This window comes from Talpa europaea (genome assembly GCF_964194135.1).
Source record: "Talpa europaea genome assembly, chromosome: 14".
Taxonomy (NCBI): domain Eukaryota; kingdom Metazoa; phylum Chordata; class Mammalia; order Eulipotyphla; family Talpidae; genus Talpa; species Talpa europaea.
In genome coordinates, this window is record NC_140082.1 from 77,196,996 (window position 1) to 77,218,435 (window position 21,440).

Sequence of the window (21,440 nt, forward strand, 5' to 3'; positions counted from 1 at the left end):
TTTTCTCCACATCCTCACTGATCCTTGTTTCCAGTCTTTTTGCTATCGGCCACCCTCATAGCGCTGAGGTGTATCTCATTATGGTTTTGATTTGCATTTTCCTGGAAGTGACATTGAACACTTTTTATGTGTCTGTAGGTCATTTGTATGTGTTCTTGGGAGAAGTGTCTACTTAGGTCTTCTGAACAATTTTTGCTAGGGTTTTTGTAGTTTCTGAACTGTAAGAGTTCTTCATATTCTTTGGAAATTAACCCCCTATTGGACAAGTGATGTGCAAATATCTTCTCCCAGTTTGTTGTTGTTGTTGTTGTTGTTTTTTTGAGGTTTCTTTCCTGAGACAAAAGCATTTTAGTGAATCACCCTAAATGTCATCAATGGAAAACTGAATAAATAAATTGTGGAATGCACTCTCAGTGGAATACCACTCAGCAATTAAAAAAGATGAAATTGTGCATTTTGGGACAAAAGGCATGAATCTTGAGGTGATTATGCTAAGTGAAATAAGTAAGAAAGTGAAAGACAGTTGCCAAGGAAACAATGCAGCAAAACACAACAAAAGTAATCCTTAATTATTTAAAAACCAGTGGCTGCCAGAGGAGACTGGGGGTGGGAGGGAGGAAGTAGAGGGAACTGAGGGGCCTGGAGCCTCAGTGGGAGTGAAGCATGAGCACGTGTGGGTGTGGGAACTTGTTAGTGGTTGGCCAATAAAATCTGAGAAGATACAAATTTGAACAAATAAGATATCCTTGGGGACCTCCCTGGTAGCACAAGGGGTTAGGTCTCAGCACTATGAAGCTATCCAAAGCCTCTGCAACAAGAGTTCGATCCCGATCCTGGCCGGCCAGGGACCAACCCACATGGCACAGCAGACCTCTCCTGTCTCACCCACTGTTCCCCTCAGCAGTGTATTTCATCAGTCTGCCTGTTCTGTTCCCCGCTCTGTCTCTGGTGAATCCTCTCATCCTCCCGTGCATCTGGCCTGTACCCCAGCTCGTGTATGCATAAATAAATAAATCTTAAAAAAAAAAAAGATGTTCTCATGGTATCTGCAAGTACAGTTTTTTTTGGCAAACAGTAACCTGAATTGGTATCAAACTAGCAGAAGCCTAAGCACCCAGTATGACGGGGAGGGAGAAATTCTCCAGGTCTCACTGCTAAGCCTCTCAAACTAAGGTCTGAGCAGTGAGAGGGTCCAGATGAGGGACACGAGGACTCCTTCATCCCTCAATCACTTCTCCCTTCACAAGTGTGCATTTGGTTTCTCTGGAGCGCCTGCCAAGTGGTAGGCACTTGGGTCACACAGAGCCTGGTGACGCCATGGCTCTTCTGAGGATGCTCAGAAGTGAAACTGGGAAACCAATGCAGTGCAGCAAATGCTCTGACCAAGATTATTCAGGGTGCTGGGCCCTGAAGCCACTTGGATGACAGTAGATCAACGGTGAGCAGGAAACTCCTGGAAGATGTCTTGGAGACAGCTTTCAACCGAGAAGACAGAGGGAGCATCCAATGGAGAGAAAGAACTAAGAGGGATCCTGAGCAAGTCAGGTCCTATGTCCCCAAATTTAGGAACCAAGATCATTCTCAGTCCAGTCAATGTACAAGTTGTTCTGTGTGAGTTACTTCCCAAAGGGAAAAAAGAAAGCTGATGTCACTAGAATCCTGGGGTGAGGAGCTGTTACACATGGGTTTGTCTAGTAGATTGGTTGCTACTCACATCCCGTGACGGAAGTGAAATTGCTACCATTTTTTAAGAAAACCATTTGGAAATATGTACCAAAATCTTTATCTTTGGGCCAATTCTTGGAATTTTCCAGAGGACAACATGATGTCGTGCCTGGGTATGTTGTTTATCATAGAGGAAAAATTGGAAATGAATTTTTATTAGAGACTATTAATGACAGGATATCACAGGGTAGGATGTGATGAGTCATAAAGTTTCAGAATAATGTTTAATGACGGGGAAAGGTTTCCAATATATTTTAAGTTAGAAAGCTACTTACCAAGCACTTTTCAAAAAAAATGAGATCACTCAAAACAACAGCACAGTGTGTGGACACAAACATATACACCCTCTATTCGCACACGGGGCCACACACCTGGCCACTGGGGCATGCTACAGCTCAGGTTATAAAACACCGCTGCTCTTTGATCTAGGCTTTGTAACTGAATCCCATATGTGGCAATTTTCCATTTCTTCCAATTTTGAGATACACATTGCCTTTTGCCACTAAAAGAGGTCTTCTCTTAAAAATTGCAAGATGGTCTCACTCATAGCAGAAATCTAGAAAACTTAAATAAGGGACCAGGAAAATGAATATAAGAAAGTGAAAATCAAAATCAACAAAAAACTATGAACCAGAGACACTTTTTGGGGGGTGAGGGGCGGGAGGGGAGGGATTGGGGTCAGAATGGGGCATTTGCAATTGTATGGGGGAATATAAAAATAAAATTTATTATTTAAATTTAAAAAAAAATTGCAAGATTTAGCTAAAGTCTAAATATCGTGAAAGACATTTAACTATTCTGTTGTATCTATACTATGTATGATCAAAACAGAGAAATAGATCTGTGTATTAATGCACGCATACACATACAGTGCCTTGTTACAAAATTTTAATTATACATGTACAATTTCCTTCAAATCTATTATCCAGTGATCAGACGTAACACATTCCTAGTTTTCTCCAAGTTACACTAAGATTTCAGAAAGCGGCCAATCACTATGCAAAAATGTATCTATGCTGCCTCCTCGTGGCCATTGAAGGAATATGCGCCTGTACTCTCAGCTTTCCAAAATGAGAATGTTCTCAACACTGCTGCTATGCTGTACTGCAAGAAAGAGAAAAACTGATACCTCCACAAGTGGCTCTAAATGTGTCATGACCAAGGACTTACGGCTACTAAGTCAGGACGACAGAGTCAGGACTTGAACTTAATCAGCCTAAACCTGGAGTCCATGCTCCAGGTCACATTATATTCCTTTGGTTCAAAGCATATGTCATCCACCTAAGACCTGGACCCCCAGATGAACTGAAGTCAAGCTGTGGACTGGATGCCGCTTCCCTCTCTGGCCCTACAAAGGCTCTACCAAGGCTCGGGACCCAGCCACTTGCCTAATTCTGCACCATAGGTTGGTTCTGCAAACATTCTGTTTACTGAAAGACTAACCTTGGAGGAAGTGTTCAGTACTCGGAAAGGATTTTCTACTTGAAGGTCCAACAGGAAATGTCTGCCACTTTCTTTGGCCTTATGCTAAGCCTGAGCTTCATTTAGATCCTGTGAACAGATGAACCATTGGTGGCAGAAAGATCTTCAGAACCAAAACTGTAAATTACCTCCAGGCAAGCACCCAGGCTTTCTGGAGAACACTGAGGAGCAAACAGCGCCAGTGGCTGACGTTCATTTGGTTTCTCTGGAATCACCTATTTAAGGAATTCAATCTTGCTGAATAGTTTGTGCCTCTGAATAGTACATAAAATCATTTCTGGAGTGTGGTGGGTTTCCACATAAATCCTCTCCATGGACTTACTCCTGAAAAGTTGGTAACAACACTTTTTCAACACTTCTGGAGATCTGTCAAGTGCCTCAGGTGAACCCTACCTAGTTTGTCCTACACTCTCCTGTTTTCAACTTTTTAATTAGGCCAAAATCTGAATAAAAATGTAAAATGCAGTCTTATTTGAAAACTACACAGAATTTTTATACTCATTCCCATGTTTGGTATCATTTGACAACAGAAACCTTTTACATAAAGCTTGGTCCATCTTCCTAAGTATTCCTTAAGAAGGACATTGCATAGGGGTTACTGGATCATGGTTCATTTCTGGTCTCACAAGGCTTGGCAGGAGCAGCCCAAGGCTAAGTAGGCAGGCAGTACCACTGCAATGCTCCCCAGCAGGGAGGGGACCCCCAGAATACTGTAGGCTGAAATGATTAGTCTTATCACTAGTAAATCAGATTGCCATTTCACTGTCTCTGTTAAATCAATAGGTAAAAATGCTATCAAATTATAGCTAGAGCTCCATCACATTAAAATTCATAACACTCTCAAGTGGAACTATTTCCACTTTCCAAATGCTGAATAGGACTGAAAAAGAAAACTCATTATCAACTTTGCAACTCATTAGCAGACTTCCTCTGCATAAACAATGATGAATGACTCCTGACAAGTTGCTCTCTGCTTCTTCATCTTCCTTCTGGCCATGGCATTTTGACAAGGATAAGAGGAAGGCCAGTAGATGTCCAATCACAGTGCATCCTCCAATTTCCAAAAGTGGTGGATTAAATAAGGAAATCGTTCAGATCTGAGCTCAAATTCCTTCTGCTGCTTTCACTAGCTGTGTGAACCAGGGCTGATCACCAAACCTCTCTGAACCTTGCTCTTGTTCATAGTTAATGCTAATGGTATCATCTGACTGGTTGGGTTTTTTGAAGGACTGAAGAACTCTGTGAAGTTGCTTGATACATAGTTATCAAGTTAAGAGGCTGGCTTGCTGCCTCTTCCCTTCTAAAGAGGGCATCTGCTTCACCCCCTCCTCAAGCAGTCATGCACCAGATGAAAGCATCCCACTCTCTAAGGCTATGGACCCAGTGACAGTCTCTCAGTCCGAGAAACCAGGTGTGAACTGAGAAAAACAATCTGTGGGGACTGGGGTTATTTTCAGTCTATGATCAGAAGGCAGGTGCAAGCCGCCCACATGGCACCCCCACAGCCCCATCGATCACTCCTCCCAGCTGTGCGTAGGCCCAGCACCTCCAAGACCTGGGACCCTCTGCACGGCTGCTCTCTGCTCACAGGGCTGAACCGGGTGCCCGAGCATCACTGCACAGCCTTCCTCAGCACAGTATGATGACCAAGGATTATTTTCAACTTTTGTGATATTTCTGAGGTTTCAACACACTTCTGTGCATGGACTAGCCACTATTCCCGGGCACTGATATGATGTTCACAAGTGATGTTCTCCACCGATGGGCAAGATGTGTTCAAGATCAACGTAGGAAAAGAGTAAGAGTGGGACAAGCTGCCAAGATGTGGGTCCAAGCTCATTCCACACACTCCTTCTTGGGCTGTGCTAAGGGAAGCTGAGTCCTGTTGTCACACAGGCTCAGGACAGTCTGACTGAGCTGAGAACGTAGTTAGGGGTCTGCAGCCTCTGAGCAGGACAGCATCCAAATTATTTTCCGTGGTGGTCACTTTTGTGAAAATATCAAATTTATCATGAAGAATTGTAGGTAAGGTAGAGAAAGGTATTTCAATAATAGCTGCAAAATTATGTATGCTTTCCTAAAAGAGTTTTTAATGTTTTTCTCTTTTTTAATTTAAAAAAGTCTCCTTTTGAAATCTATTTAGGCGCAACAGGGAAACTGAGAAACTATAAAGAAGCCTTTCCAACTGGCCAGTTTATTGATTCATTCAGATGCAATGAATAATTCAGGATCAAAACTGACTGATGAGCATTTTATATTAGAAATACTAAAATGTAGCCTCGGCAATGGGCTGTTACCAAACCAGAAGAGAAAGGGACTTTTACAATGATGAGAGGGCTGCACAACTGTAATAAAAGGGCTCTCGGATTTTTTAAATACAGGTTTTATAAAACAGGGGCTCCCTCATAGCAGGAATTTAGAAAACCTAAATAAGGGACCAGGAAAAAAACTAATTAATACAAAATCAACAAGCAACTATAAACCAGAGACACACTACAGGGAAGGGGAGAGGAAGGATTAGGGTCAAAATAAGGGAGGTGCAATTGTATGGGGAATATAACCCAAATGAAAACGCATACATTGTGCAAAAATGAAAAATGATGTAAGAATTATATAAAATAAAATAAAATAAAAAAAACAACCAAGGCTCCCTAGCTTACATTAACTGGGTCAACTCTCCCACCATGTTCATGATCATAAACCAGATAAACAAGGAGAAATAACATATGCTTTGGATCTGGAGCAGCCGAGGGAGACCATCCCCAGGTTTTCAGCACTGGAGTTTAGTCAAAAGGTAAAAAAACATGCTCTGCTTCCCTCTCCTTGCCACCCTCCCACACCTCGCAGCTCTCGAACACATCCTCAGAGGCATTTAGCAGTGGGTGGTGGGCAGCAGTCCGCACTGCCTGGTGCCCCTTACCCTGCTGGCTGACAGCCTCCCTCAAGCCCTGAGACCTTGTCCTGGGCTGCCCCACTCCTCAGAGGTCCTATATTGCCCCACACCTCATAAGGCGCTACCACCCACCCCACCGTGCCTCTTAAGGATGTCCCTTCCCATGTTCTCCTGTCCACTCCTCTGCGACATGCTCCCCTATGCCTCCCAGAGGCCTCTCCCTCCCCTTCATAGCCCATCTGCAAGGCTGCCCAGTTCTCCTCCACAAGGTGCTGCCCTTCCTAGGGCAGCTCAGAATTTGACTGACCTCAAATTCCTTCTGCTGCTTTCACTAGCTGTGTGAACCAGGGCTGATCACCAAACCTCTCTGAACCTGGCTTTTGTTCATAGTTAGTGCTAAGGGTGTCATCTGACTGGTTTTTTTTTTTTTTATGTTCATATCGTTTTATTCATAAAATGCAAAAATTGGAAAATACCCAAATGTTCATCAAAATAGGATAATAAATGTTGGTATTATCATACAACAGAATACCTTATAGCAATGAATAATAGACAAAACAATATGAGTGAATTTTTAAGACATAAAAAGAGATCAAACTCAAAAAAACCTATTTGTGTGGGTTTCTATATTAAAAGTTTTGAAATAGGCAAAATGCACCTATAAAATTAATATAAAGTTTGTAGAACCTTAAGGAAATTTAAGCAAGTAACTACCATAAAACATTAGGATAATGCTGAATGGTTGGGTGTTTTGAAGGGCTGAAGAACTCTGTGAAGTTGCTTGATACCCAGATATCAAGTTAAGAGGCTGGCTTGCTGCCTCTTCCCTTCTAAAGAGGGCATCTGCTTCACCCCCTCCTCAAGCAGACATGCACCAGATGAAAGCATCCCACTTGCAGATGAAAACGCTGAGTCCCACCAGCCACCCCTACCCTGACCACACCTAGCGCCCCGCGCAGGTGGGGCAGCGCTCACCGCATGGTGTAGAGCAGAGTGCCGTCGTCCTCCAGCCTCAGCAGCTTGTTGGGCGTCGTCATGTTGTGCGCGATGGACTTCTTCCCATTGTGGAAGAATGTGTCCGGCGTCCAGATTTTGCTGGCCAGAAGGTTGTTGAGAGGAAGGCGCTGCATGGGCCCCTTAAACCGCAGCCTCTCATCTTTCCAGCTTTGGCGGAAAAAGACATCTATGGTGTATTCCTGGAGCAAGGGAAGGCACCAGGAGGGCTCAGTGGAAGTGCCCTGGGCCGAGTTCCTTCCCGTTTATTCAGTAGGATGGGGGAAAGGTTGGGAGGCCAGGCCCTGGCACCTACCATTTCCGTGTCGGACACAGGGCCGAAGCTGGTGACATAGATGTCCGTCCTCACCTGAGTGATTCGCTCTGAAACACAGACACAGTTTCCTGGCCTGGGCACCCAGCTCACCCGGGCGCTGTCACCCTGGGGTGATGTCCCCTAGTTACCAGTTTCATGCCTGGCAGACGGAGGGCTTTACAGTGTGTTTGATAAGGTTAGGGACTTGCTAAACACTATGTGAAACCAAGAGGTTCCAAAGGGTAACGTGAAATAAAATACCCATCATACAAAGGGGCTTGGCTCTCATCGCACCTCCATGCCAGAGTAATTTTCAAGAAGGGGTGCTGAGCGCTGGCTTGGGGACTGTGGGTATCTTAAGAAGGCCATTACCTGGGAATTACTGCCTGGAGTTCATGCACACCTGAACTTGGATTTCCTCCCTCTTAAACGCAGAACAATACTGCCGACCTCATGGGGCCTGACCCTGCAGTCCCATAAAAAGGGCTTTAAAAACAGACTATCCAGGATAAGGGCACAGACCCCACAGAATACTGGCTATGAGGGAACAGAAATGTGTGAAACCATCCACCGTTCAGCTGTGCACAGGGGCAGCTTGAGAAAGAAGCCCATCTTGCTTTACATGGTGTTTTGAATTGCTAGAAATGTCTATCATGGGGGACTATTTCCATCAAAATTACAGAAAATCTATAAAATGATAAAAATAGCTAAAAATATCAGGGGAGGCGGCAGAATATGTGTGTGTTCCCTGGGTACCACTGGGCCCCACAGCCCCCCCAGTGATCGTGAATGGGGGCCACTTCACCAGACACTAGTCAGTAACTCCAAACCAAGCTTCAGGATTATATCATCCCAGGCTCAGAGCTCCCCAGGAATTTTCTCTCCCAGCACCCTGTTGTAGTGGGAATCACACATTCACAGGTGCTTTGTATGATGTTGTGTGTTTTCAATGCCCTTCTCTGTCCTGAGATGCCTGTTCCAGTGGGGTGGTCTGTTGGACCCTGGATCACATGCAGGATGAAGGAGAGACTCTGGCAGAACTGACTGTAGTTCAGTGAATCTCTCAGTGCTCTGACCTTTGGGTGTGTTTGAAGGGATGCAAGATGCCGGACTTAGTAGAGATCCAGGGACATAATTCAGAGGGTGGAGTAAGATACTGGAATGGTGGAAGTTGATGATCTAAGTGAGTCTTTAAGTGAGTCTCCCCAGTAAAAATGCAAATATTGGAGAAGAACTAAACTTTTACCTCTGAGAATGTGTTTCCTGGAGAATCTTCCCTTGACCTAATGGGACAAATTCACATGTACCATCCCCAAGTCGGCTAGAGCCCAGAGCATCACACATGCCCTGAAACAGCACATCATTCCCAGCACAAAAATAAGCCGGGCCAGTTGTGCCCTGAAAGCACATTTTGCTCTCCATTAAATTGTACCATATTCTATAGGGCCAAAGTAAATACGATGATTATGACCCCAGTGAAAAATTAAACATGATGTAGGAGGATGTGACTAGCCACTGAACTAGATATCTGAAAAGAATTTGCAAAGATACAAGAATATGAAGTGGATCCTAAATTATTGCTTTACATAGGGTCCCCTGCAAACCGGTTTCTCCTTAAGCGAATCAGAACATCATCAGGATGATCTGGGACAAGGGAGTCTGCAGGGACATCTTAAGGAGACCATGGGGCCTAGCTTCTTGCATCTGGAAAATGATCAAAAGGATGCAGGAATCTTGGCAACACCCATCAATTTAACTCCTGGCATGGAAACTCCTGGAGGAATTGTCTGAATCACAGCAAGCCTGAGCCTGAGCCTGAGCCTGGGCTTAAGCCATTATATCCATGGGGCCTGGGGGACCACAGCCCAGAGGCCCACTCACCTCCCAGCCCAGGCCGCAGCCGGTTGTCATAGCCATCCAGGAGTCCATCCAAGATCCTGGTGAATATCGTGATATTGTCGTTGGTCTCATCTTTCACTGTACTGGTTGGCATCTGTGACAAGCTTTTTTAACAGAGAAAAAAAATAGAAAGTTCAAACTTGTATTACTTATTTCTCACACATTCTTCTCCAGATAGAGAAACCGGGTGGCTTGTCTTAAAGGCGGGCATCTGAAAACCATCTCCTGTGGTATCACAAGTCTTTGTTTTAAATAAACAGGACTTAATTATTTTTTTTAAAGATTTATTTATTCATGCATACAAGAACCAGGTAGAGGCCAGATGTGAGGGAGGGTGAGAGGATTCACCAGAGACAGAGTGGGGAGCAGAACAGGCAGAGTGACCGAAATACACTGCTGAGGGGAGCAGCGGGCGAGACAGGAGAGTCTACCCCGCCATATGGGTAGCTCCCTGGCTGACCAGATCAAACCCACACTGCAGAAGCTGCAGACAGCTTCACAGCACTACGCTCAACTGCCTGCACCACCAGGAAGGCCCCACAAGACTTAATTCTGAAGTCTTCAGACAGAGGGCTGGCTCTGGTGGCCCATCAACCTAACCCTTCCTTGCTGTCAAGGAGCCAATAATGTCAATAATGTAGTCATTTTAAAAGCACATTATCCATGCATAGGAACTGGCCGAGGGGATTTGAGAAGTTTGTTCTAAATACAGAAAAACTGAGTCTTCATATTATTAATGAATCACCTGCAGTCACCTCCACCTGGACAATCAGGGCCAGAGGGAACGTTTAAAACCATTATCTGAGTTGAAAGGTCAGATTGGTGTGCCTGCATGTCACTGCAACACCAAGTGAGACATGTGAGCCTCAGAAGCTGTGCCAGGACTAGAGCATGTGGTAACAAAAATGCTGGAGTTCGTGAAATCTCCCAGGGTTTCAACACCAATCAGTACCACTAGCTCATAGCGTATTCATCTCCAGCTAAGACACATGAAGATAAGACACAGGAACTGTGAAGCTCATGTCTGAAACCCTTCCTGGGGTTTACTCAATGCTGCTTCAGTGGAAGGACAGTGACCCAACTTCAAATAAAACCCCTAGAAAAGAAGACTGAATATTCAGGGAAGGTACAACAACAGTCTTCATATGTCTAGGTCAGTGAGGTTATCTAGACCCCCAAAGTCTACGCAGATGGAGAAGATGGGAATTAGAAACTGCCTTGAGCAGACTGGACTAACAAAGGGAGTTACTGGAAAGAAAACCCCGCATCTAGAAGATGGTAACACACCTGAGGAGCATGGCGCCCACCTCAGATCTCAGAACCTGCTTTCAAAAAGATGTACAAACAGAGTATTTGGAATTCTCAAGAACTGGGCCTGTACATTTGGCTTCATGGAGAACTTATCTAGCTGAATACCAGCTGTAGATCTCAAGATGTTAGCATCCTTTGCACTTGGGAGAAGAAGAGGCAAGTTCTGGAACTTTCCTGAAATGCCTGGCTATAAGCCCCAGCTCTGCTTACTGCACTTTCTCTTCCACAAATCAATGAAAACAGAACTCAGGGCACTGGGTGGATGCTAAGGGTAGAAATCATGTGCTCCTGCCCTACCCAGTTCTTGAAAATTAGTCCTTTTCATTGATTGCATCTACACAGATCAATTTCTTGCTGGCCTAAAACTATTCCCTTTTGAATGAGATCGTACAAAGCTCTTCTGATCTAATTTCACATCACTATTAAAATGCATATATATGAAGGTCTAACAAACTAAAATTCAAAGCTATTAGCAGAAAGCCCAAAGACACTATTTTTTTTGACTTTGAGATTTAGTATTTTACAATACTTATGCTAATTGATCAGAGGAATTAAGATTTTTAAAAAGGGCATTTTACTTAAAGCAATATGTAGACTCAATGCACTCTTTATCAAAATTTCACTACATTCTTCACAGATAATAGAACAAAAAAAATCCTGAAATCTATACAGAATCACAACAGACCCCAAATAAATAAAGCAATCCTGAGAAAAAAGAACAAGAATGGAGGTATCACAAGCCCTCACTTTAAACTACATTATAAAGCTATAATGATCAAAACAGCACAGTATCAGAATAAAAACAGACACTTCCATTTTCTGTACCAATGGAACAGATTAAGAATCTGGAAATAAACACACACACACACACACACACACACACATAGAAGCAATGAATTTATAAAAAAGGTGATAAGATTATGCAATGATGCAAGGAAGTCTCTTCAATAGTGTTGGGTAAACTGGACTGCAAAAAAGTATGAAACTAGACCACTACCTAACACCATACACAAAAATTAACTCAAAATGAATTAAAGACCTGAAAACCATAAAATACATAGACAGTAAGTCTTGGTCTTAGCTATATCTTTCTGGATCAACTCTAATGGCAAGGGGAACAAAAGTAAAAATCAGTGGGACTGGGCTTCCCCGGTGGCGCAGCGGTTGAGTGCTGGGTTGCGAAGCTGCCCGCAGCCTCTGCAACGCCGGTTCAATCCCCGGCTGCTCCCCAGCCACTGGAGGAGGGTCCCACATGGCGCGCAGACCTCTCCTGCTGCCCACTGCTCCCCTCAGCAGTGTGCTTTGGTCTTTCTGCCTGCTCTCCTCCCCGCTCTGGCTCAGTGAATTCTCTCACCCTCCCGCGCTTCTGACTGTTCCCAGTGCTTGTATAAATAAATACATAAAATAAATAAATAAATAAAAAAACATTGGGACTACATCAAATTAAAAAGCTTTAGAACAGTGAAAGAATCCACTATTATAATGAAAAGGCAACAACTGAATGGAAGATATTTGCAAATCATACATGTGACAAAGGGTTAATAGTATATATATATATACACACATAAAAATCAACAAGAAAACAACAACTCAATTTTAAAAATAGCCACAGGATCTGAATAGCCATTTCACCAAAGAAGACATTGCAGATGGCCAACAGACACATGAAAAGATGCTCATCATCACTTATCGTTATGCAAATCAAAACCACCACAAGATACTACCCCCACATGTCAGAATGGCTATTATCAAAAAGACAGGAAACACCACGTGTTGGTAAGGATGTAGAGAAAAGGGAACCTTCATATACCATTGGGGGGGAATGTAAACTGGTACAATCACTATGGAAATCTGTGTGGAAATGTCTCAAAAAATTAAGAATAGAATTGCTGTATGATCCAGCTATTCTACTTCAGGGCAAATTATCCACAGAATACAAAAGCACTAATCCAAAATGATATCTGTCCCCATAGTCACTGTAGCATTATTTATAATACCTAAGACATGGAAACAACCTAAATGTCCAAGGTTGAATCCACATAATGTCTCATCAGGCAGCTATATGTGGAAATATGAGAGGAACTAGAGGGGTTATGCTAAGTGAAATAAGTCAGGAGAAAGACAAATATGATTTCACTCATATGTGGAATATAAAGAAACAAAGAAAACGAACAAACAATCCTTAGACACAGAACAGACTGGTGGTTACTAGAGGGAACAGGAGTTGGTGGTGATCGTGATATAGTACATCAGATGGTGAGGTATTGTGTAATGCTGTACACCTGAAACTTATATAATGTCATCAACCAATGTTACTTCAAAATTTAAAAACAAGTAAGTAAATAGATACAACAAATTCTCTTTTTTCTGATAACTATCATAGTTTCATACTTTAGAAAAACAAAGTGCTCAGCCTCACAGATGGAATACCGGAACAAAGGGCCTTAATGTTGTCCTGTGGGTTTGTGAAAAAGAGAGTCAGTGATACTTTGTCCCAACTCAGTTGAGTGATTATTGAACAAACTAGATCTGGCCCCACTATGCACTCAGTAAAGTGCTCATAACTCTCTCTTATCAGTTTGGTTATTCAATTCTAGGATAAGTCTAAGCATTCAGTTTTTGGAAGGTCCTACTGGCTCTTTGACTAAGGCGAAAGCATACACACTATTTTTTTTTTTAAGCATATCACTTATATGTGGAGCCCAAAAAAGAACAATGGGTTGAAATGGAATAGAATGATAGTTACCAGGAGGTGGTGGTAGGGGGAAGTGGAGAGATGGTGGTCAAAGTGGATAAATTGGAAACTAGCAGATGAAACGGTTCTGGAGATCCAGCACACAGCATGGTGATTAAGTCAACAATTCTGTATTCTGTATTTCAAAGTCACTAATAGACTAGACTGTCAACATTCTTACCACAAAAAAGAAACAATAATTATTTGACGTGATAGGATGTTAGCTAACGCCATGGTGGTACCATATTACAACATAAATGGATCACATCAACATGTTATACACCTTAAAATGACACATTGTTATGTATTTCAATAAATAAATTTAAAATATATTTAAAACATAAAAATATCACTATGAATCAGGAAAAAACAAAGAAAAAGAATGTTTCTTTTTTGAATGTTTTCTTTTCTTTTCTTTTTTTAAAGATTTATTTATTTTTATACAAGAACAGGGGTACAGGCCAGATGCATGGGAGGGTGAAAGGATTCACTGGAGACAGCAGGGAACAGAACAGGCAGACTGAAGAAATACACTGCTGAGGGGAGCAGCGGGCGAGACAGGAGAGGTCTGCTTCACCATGTGGGATTCTCGCTGGCTGGCAGGGATCAAACCTGCACTGCAGAGGCTGTGGACAGCTTCACAGTGCGGCGTTCAACCACCTGCACCACTGGGGAGGCCCCGAAAAAGAATGTTTTGAGTTACACTTTTCTGAACTATTCTGTGTTCTGTTGTGGAAATGTCTTAAAGGACATTGGGTTTGTGCAGCCCTGGCTGTTAGGAGACAATGATGGATTGTGTCACTGGCCACTGGGGAAGCCCTAAACACTGTGCCATCAGCCACTGTGCCCGGGGCTGTGTGTCCTTGGCCCATGATGCACATCTCCACTGCGGTGTCCAGGAACACCATCCACTTGTCTCAGAATTCTCCTCACATTTCCCCAAATCACTGCCAATGGCAACAGGACAGGATGCAATGCTTGCCAAGCTCTCCTTGTACTTCACCAAGAAATGCAAGGAAAATTGAAAAATTGGGAAGAAATTAAAATAGAAAAAAACTGAAAAATTTGAAAAAAATAAAAAAAGAACTTCACTATATCTACACCCATTTACACATAATTGTACTTTTCATGGAGGAATTTCAATATCTGTCCTGTTGTGCCATCACTGCTTCCTGCATTTAGCTGTGAGCCCTTTTAGAACAGACAGTATGGCTGGGGATGTGTAGTGATTTCTTCTCTGTATTTACTGAAGATTAAACCTATGAGGCAGGAAACAGTTTCTTAAAAAAAAAAATTCTTGAAAATTCCTATCGGGAAGAGGTAGATTCCTCTTGTGAACAAATGGGCCTCCTCAGTTTACAGATTACCTAAATGATTTAACTGTAGCACATGGTTATGAAATACACCATTTCAAAGCCAAGGAGCAAAAGGTCTTTCTCTTATCACAGAAAGCAAATGATGGGTTTTCTCAGCTCTCAGCACACAGAAGATTCTCCCAGATGTGGCGGGAGTTTGGCAGTGCCTCTGTCAAGGGGCACACAATTTAAGAACTGCTCCTACAGTAAATAAAAACTATAGGGCCACCCTGGTGGTCTAGGGGTTAAGTCTCAGTGCTCTCACCGCTATGTCTTGAGTTTGATCCTGACAAGGGGGTAACCAACATATGGTGCAGCAGACCTCTCCTGTCTCATACACTGCTCCCCTTAGCAGTGTATTTCAGCAAATTGGCCTGCTCTGCTCCCTACTCTGTCTCTGGTGAATCCTCTCACCCCTTGCACCTCTGGCCGACACCCCAATTCTTCTACATACGCACATAAAGAGAAACTACAGATGGCTTCATTCCATTTTGATTAGTAGAAACCACTTGGAAAACAAAATAACACAAAAGTGCTGAGTGGTGCCTGCACAAAGCAAAAACGAACAGAATTACAACTCAAAGTCCTCAGGTAGAGACACGGGATGCCCTGAACTCTTTGGACACTCACTGCATTTGGGTTTGGAGGGCACGTCCAACAGTGTGATTCAGTTCTGAATGTAACCACAGGGCTCTGCTGAGTTTTAGGTCAGCTGTGAGTACCAGACAGCTTCGAGGGTAAGCTGAAAGCCCAGAAATTTCAAGGAGAGGATTTTCGGTAGTTGACACTGGACCCCTTACCACTGACAATCCTTAGACATAGCAGAGACTCAAAAGTGTGTAACTCACCCTTCAGTATTACTCAGGGTTAATAAATGAGGTTCTGTTAAAATAGGAACAATTGTGTTTTTTTGTTATATTTAGTGCATGTTTTCTACCAAAATATGGCACATTTATTCCATGTGATCAGTTCCAACATTTCAGATTATTGTTGTCCCAGAAAGGAATCATGAAAGAAATGTAGAATCAACCATCTGTGTTAAAACATCCTCATTTTTCACATTTCCTTGCCTCAATAGTGGTCTATACAAGGCACAGTGACTTCATCTGTAAACTTGAACACTTTCATAAGATTTTTGCCTGAGAAATAGGGAAACAAAGTGAGTGAGTCCCTTATTCCAGCCTGTGAAGTGAATAGGGCTGTGGATGGGGTGATACTCAGGGTGTGAAAGGGCTTCCTAAAAAGCCACACAGGACACTGCCAGACTGGGACTTTTGATGGGGGAGTGGGAAATTTCATGGGGAAATCTGGTCCACTGATGGATTACTTCACAGGCAAAAAGCTGAAGAAAAGATAAACATGAATATCTTTAGAAAGGGTAAATTATGCGAAGGTCCCCTCTTCTTTTCTTACATCTGGCATCATTAAGGCCTTTAGTTCTGGAATTCTTGCATTAGCCTATTCCTGACTTCTGGGCCCCAGAGACTCAACTTTAATTGATCCAGGCGAGAATGGGCACCAGATTTTTTTTTCCAAGATCCCCAAGTGATCTGAAGTGCAGCCACAGTGGAGCAACTGTTCTAGATCAGAGGTGGAAACAGAAAGACTGCTCTGTAAGCCCACTGCCAGAGTGACTCTAAATGACCTCAGGGAGTGTCTGTTCTCTACTGCATCTTCAGAAAGGCCCTGGGACTGGACTCAGCATTTCTTCCAGTAGTTCAGTTCAAGAAACGTAATTGGATGTTTACCATGCACCTGGTATTTGTGGTGAGGACTGGGGACACAAAGATGACAAAGTTGGCAGCCTCAAGGACACCCCTCTGGTTTAAAAGAATTTGTCACGTGTGTGGATGATTTCAGTAGAACACGACAGGTGTAGTACATCATGCAGGCCATTCCAGAAACAAAAGGGAGAGAGATCAAGCTTGTCTCAGATCAGAGAGGAGAGAAGTCCCCCTGAGCTTTCATGCATGAAGATGGTGTCTCAAGCCTAAGGAAAGGGTATGGAAGGTGTTGTGAGAAGTAGCCCAAAGAAAGGAAACCATGATGTTGTAGAGGACATGTAAGAACCCCAGTGAGGAGAGGAATGTGTGTGGTGGAAAGATGAGACACTTCAAACTTAGGGACATTGCCTGCCATGCTACACTCCTGGGCTCATTCCAAATTACACATTCAACATCATTATTGGGGAAGAAAATCTTTTGATTTTCTGTCCACAAATGGTGGTACTGAAGACAGAGCATGATGCCTTTCTTCTGCAATCTCTGCTTATGCTGACAGTCGCTTTTGATTTACAAAAACTGAGGTCAATAATGGGTAGTGCAGAATGACTTTAATGTGAACTTACTTTGGGAATTGAACTGGATTGGCTTTAAATGGCATCTTAACTGTCTTCTTAAATGGCATTTCTTTCTGCATTCTTACCCCAGTATTTACTTCTGAGAAATGTATCTTCTGATTATTTGCTTCTTTTTTTTTTAAGCTCATTAAATAATCCCCTCTAAATGGCACCATTTTGTGATGATTTCCTCAGATGTCCATCGCACACTTCAGCTAAGCATGTGTGTAAACTTTATATATATGGGAAAAAAATCCACAAACAAACATGGTGAGCACTAGTTACACAACAAAGGTCAACTCCAAGTTTCCATGGATGAGTTGACTCCTCTTAGAATAGAAAACATGGCGTTCAAATGTGCCTTATGTACCTTTGTCCTGCCCATGAAAGATCACGCCAGGACTCTTGGCCTGCCTCCACTCCTTTGGACCTCACATTAGTGAGGAACTCACTGAGTCTTGCCTCTCTGTTCCCTAAATAGAGTTCAAGTGTACCCAGTTTGCCACCCTTCCTATAGACTCTACTCTTGTCCTTACTCCTGCAGACAGAGTAGGGAACAGAAAAGATGCATCTCCTGAAATACACTGCTGAGGGGAGCAGCAAGCGAGGCAGGAGAAGTCTACTGCACAGTGTGGTTCACCTCCCTGGCCGGGGATTGAACTGGTGCTGCAGTGGCGGGGATTGCTTGATAGTGCTGTCTTTAACCCCTGCACCACCAGGGAGAACCTCACTTCACTTTTTCTACGTAGGCTTGCTTGTCCCCTTCCTTTCTGTCCTGACCTTAAAGACCCGGAATGCCCCAAGTACAGTCCAGGAAGCCGTCTCCTACCTCACTCCACCTCTATTTGCTCTTCTTACCCAGTCCAATGGCTTTAAACATCTCTTATGCATGAAAAGCTCTCTTGTCTCCAGCTCCACTCTCTCTGACTTCTGGATCTAATGTCCAATGACCTGCCCAGCTTTTCCATTGGATATTTGGCATCTCACAGGGCTCAAAGTGTCTGTAACTGCATTTCTGATGTCCTCTACAACCTCTTCTACTGCAGCTTAATAACAGGCACATGAACCCATCAGGTTTTCAGAGCAAATATCTGGGAGGTCACCCTGTCTTTCTCCTATGCCCACATCAACTCATCAACAATACCTGCTAGCAGAAATACCCCTCTTCAAGACACAGTTTTCACTCCTTAACCGTCCTCACTGTTTTAACCCCTTACTAATACCCCTGTCTCCTCCCAGATTCTATTCCATTCTCTACTTCGCAGTCAGAATAAGCTTCAAAGCTTAAGTCACTTTACTGTCACATCTCAAGGGTATCACATTTCACTTCTACTTAAAAGCACTTGATGGCCCTCTTTGACCTACAAAATAATAGCCAACTGCTCTTTCAGATACTTCCTAGTATGGCCTACAATGTCTCTTTGAAAATAATCTGCATAGTGTATTAAATATTTATCTTTACATAGGCTTTCCAAACTTTAAAGTACTCATTTCAGAACTCTGCTTTCAATCATTTTTATCGTTCCTTTTTTTTAGAGGATTCCCCCCCACCCCTTACCCTGCTGTCTCTCTGACCATGCTTCTTCCCCATGTCCCTTGTCCACATGCTGATCATCTTGCTGTCCTGCTATGACAAGCATGCCCTGCAGTTGCTGCTGCTCGGGCCTGTCCAGTCTCTATGTACTGTATTTGTTCAGGGCCTCATTTTCTGTACACAACTGTTCTAGCCTCTCTCTCCAGTACATTTATTCCTTCCTACTCTGATCATTCTCCCCAGCAATTGTCATGACCTAATTATATATATTTGTTTAGTCTGGAATCCACCTCCTTGAAGGAAAGCTCTCCTCTGCCCACCAAGCAACTCAGTACCTAGATGGAGCCTGCAGAGTAAGGACAGTAAAAACCGACTGCGTCTCCCAAGATGCCAGCCCCTAATCCTGTGATTGTGAATGTGCTCCACTTCACAGGGCAAGGGAGATGCTACAGATGTGATTAAGATTATGGACTCTGCTGGGCTCAGCTCCAGGCCTGTGCACCAAGCTCACCTTCTTGGTCATGACCTTAGAAACCCCTCCTAACCCTAGCACCCTACTCACCCCCCGGAGTAGTGAAGGACAGCTAGTCCAGAAGGACAGCTGGACTTGTTTGGGCACCCTGCTTGGACTTGTTTGGGCATTTAATGTACATTCAGCAACCTATTCTCTACGTTAGCCTGGTGACACCAGACCTGTTATTAACCCCAATTTGTGATTAGGAAACTGAGTTGCAGACAGGATGAGCAATTCTGATGGCACACAGGGACGGTGAGGGTGCAGCAACAGAGATCAGCTAGACTGCCTGTCGTCATAATGACACCCAGCACTGTTCCTGCACACTTGCCCAGCACAGGAAACGGGCTGATGGAGTGAGCACCCGGCTTTTGTAGTTGTTCAAACGGATAATGAACTGGTTTGGTGTTTCATTTGTTTTCAGGTTTGGTTTTTGATTTCGAATGAAGTTGTTAAATAAATACAAGTCAAATTTCAACAAACTGCTCAAGCCTGTTTCATACTTTATCTTACTTTCCCTACCAAAGGCCCCTTCTCTATACCTGTTTCATAGTGTGAACTATAGATTTGGCTTGATTCAGCCTGCAGTAGATCCACTATCATCAGAGCAGTGTTATTTGAGTTCTAGACTAGGATGGTCTTCTGTTTCCAATGTACAGATTTTTATCTCTTCCTTCCATTCACTGTGCCTAAGGGGCAGTGCATTCTGGAGAAGTTCCTGCTGGGGAGAGCACGGCCCAGGCCTGCACTACAGGTGCACCCCAAGGATGAAGCTCGAACACATTTCTCCACACTAGACTAAAGCCTGAACTCTTTCACCTACAAAGGGAGGGGCTTGTGAAAATTAAATAGCACAGGTTTTGAAAATGCCAGAGATATACCAGTACAAACACTGACAATTATTGCTTCTACCACCAGTGTTCTGGGATAAGATTTCTTTTTACTTTTGACTCTGATATTGTCCTCTGAAATTTCACACCAACTGAAACATGCATGGTATGCAATTGCATGTCTTGTAAAAATCTGGAAGCCCACATTCTCCTTTTCTCCATGAGCCACCCTGACAGGCAAACGGGACTGGAGGGGGCTGCCTGGCGACTGTCCACCTAACTTTACTCAACTCACTGCTGATGGCATGACAGACATGCTGAGTTCCCTGCATAGAACATGCGACTGGGAAGTATTTTCCTTTTGGGCCTTAAAAAGAGTGTGGGACGCTACTCCGTAGAAGGCTATTAGTCATTTAGGACGATTGTTCTGAGAGTTGCTCTCTGACCGTGGCCCTGTTACCACATAGACGCCTCACTGCCCATGTGAGTCCTAATTGCTTCCTTGTGTTCTTATAATTGTTACAATGACCGTTTGTCCTGGGCCACGTGTCCCACAGCTACGGTGCAGGGAGAAGTTGCCATCTGGGGATTCACCAGAGAGAATGTGCCATTTAAAAAGACCCTGTGCGCACTTGAATGATTCTGGGAGAACTTACTTTCTGCTCTAGTTAAAAGAAGAGAACTGTCCTTGAGTGTGTCTATGAAAAAGCCCTCTTTCTGAAACCAAAGTCCAGATTAGCACATAGATGCTGACAGAGAAACAATAATAATGAATATTACTGATAGTTACTAACATGACATTGTTCATGTTGGTATGTTGCTTCAGCAAGAATCTGCTTTTAATTACTGAGTATCAAAAATTGTTTTCAATACCTCCCATATAATAAAATTCTAACACATTTTTTTCTTTTTTCAATAAATAAATTTCTGAAGTACGTTCGATGTGATTAAATGAGTGGAATCAAATTATACATTATTATTAGACTTGATAGTTCTCATATTTATCATATAATTATTACTGGTCAAATCAAGTCTGATAAAGTATGATTTTTCAAACAATGATAAATCAATTTTTTAAAATTTCATATTATATATTTTGATATTACATGGGCTCAAGCTATTTTTTCTGCACTAATTTTTCTATGCCATGTACTTTCGATTACTGGCCTTGTTAGTTTCAACAATACCATATCTCCAAACATGACATTGCATAAGGCTGACTATCAAATAAGGCCTCTGTTTCATCATACACTTGACTCATTTTCTATTATATAATTTAAAATCAATGGAAGAATTATAAAGACTACTGAGAGTGGGCTGCTGGGGATGCCAATTGCATTTAGAGAATAAACAGGGCAAGAAAAAGAAATAATACTCATATTTTTTTCAAAGCAGTTTCACATTAACTCCCTCATCTGATCGCCAATAGAATTTACCTATCATGTTTGTAAACGCTCTGATTGCCAAATCCACCGGCACTGCGTAGAGCTTCCAACAAGCACAGAAGCTGAGGCTG

The 21,440-nt window shown here is 42.9% G+C and overlaps 1 protein-coding gene across 1 annotated transcript in view; it reads right to left on the reverse strand.

Moving 5' to 3' along the window:
- Positions 1-21,440, reverse strand: part of GABRA5 (gamma-aminobutyric acid type A receptor subunit alpha5) — a gene marked incomplete at its 3' end in the record, with an annotated part of 60,004 nt that overhangs the window by 33,849 nt on the left and 4,715 nt on the right. The window contains exons 3-5 of the mRNA XM_084254303.1: positions 9,291-9,412; positions 7,410-7,477; positions 7,076-7,296 (exon numbers count right to left, since the gene is read on the reverse strand). Of these exons, the coding sequence (XP_084110429.1) occupies positions 7,076-7,296; positions 7,410-7,477; positions 9,291-9,412 (411 nt within the window). The remainder of the gene's footprint in view (positions 1-7,075; positions 7,297-7,409; positions 7,478-9,290; positions 9,413-21,440) is intronic.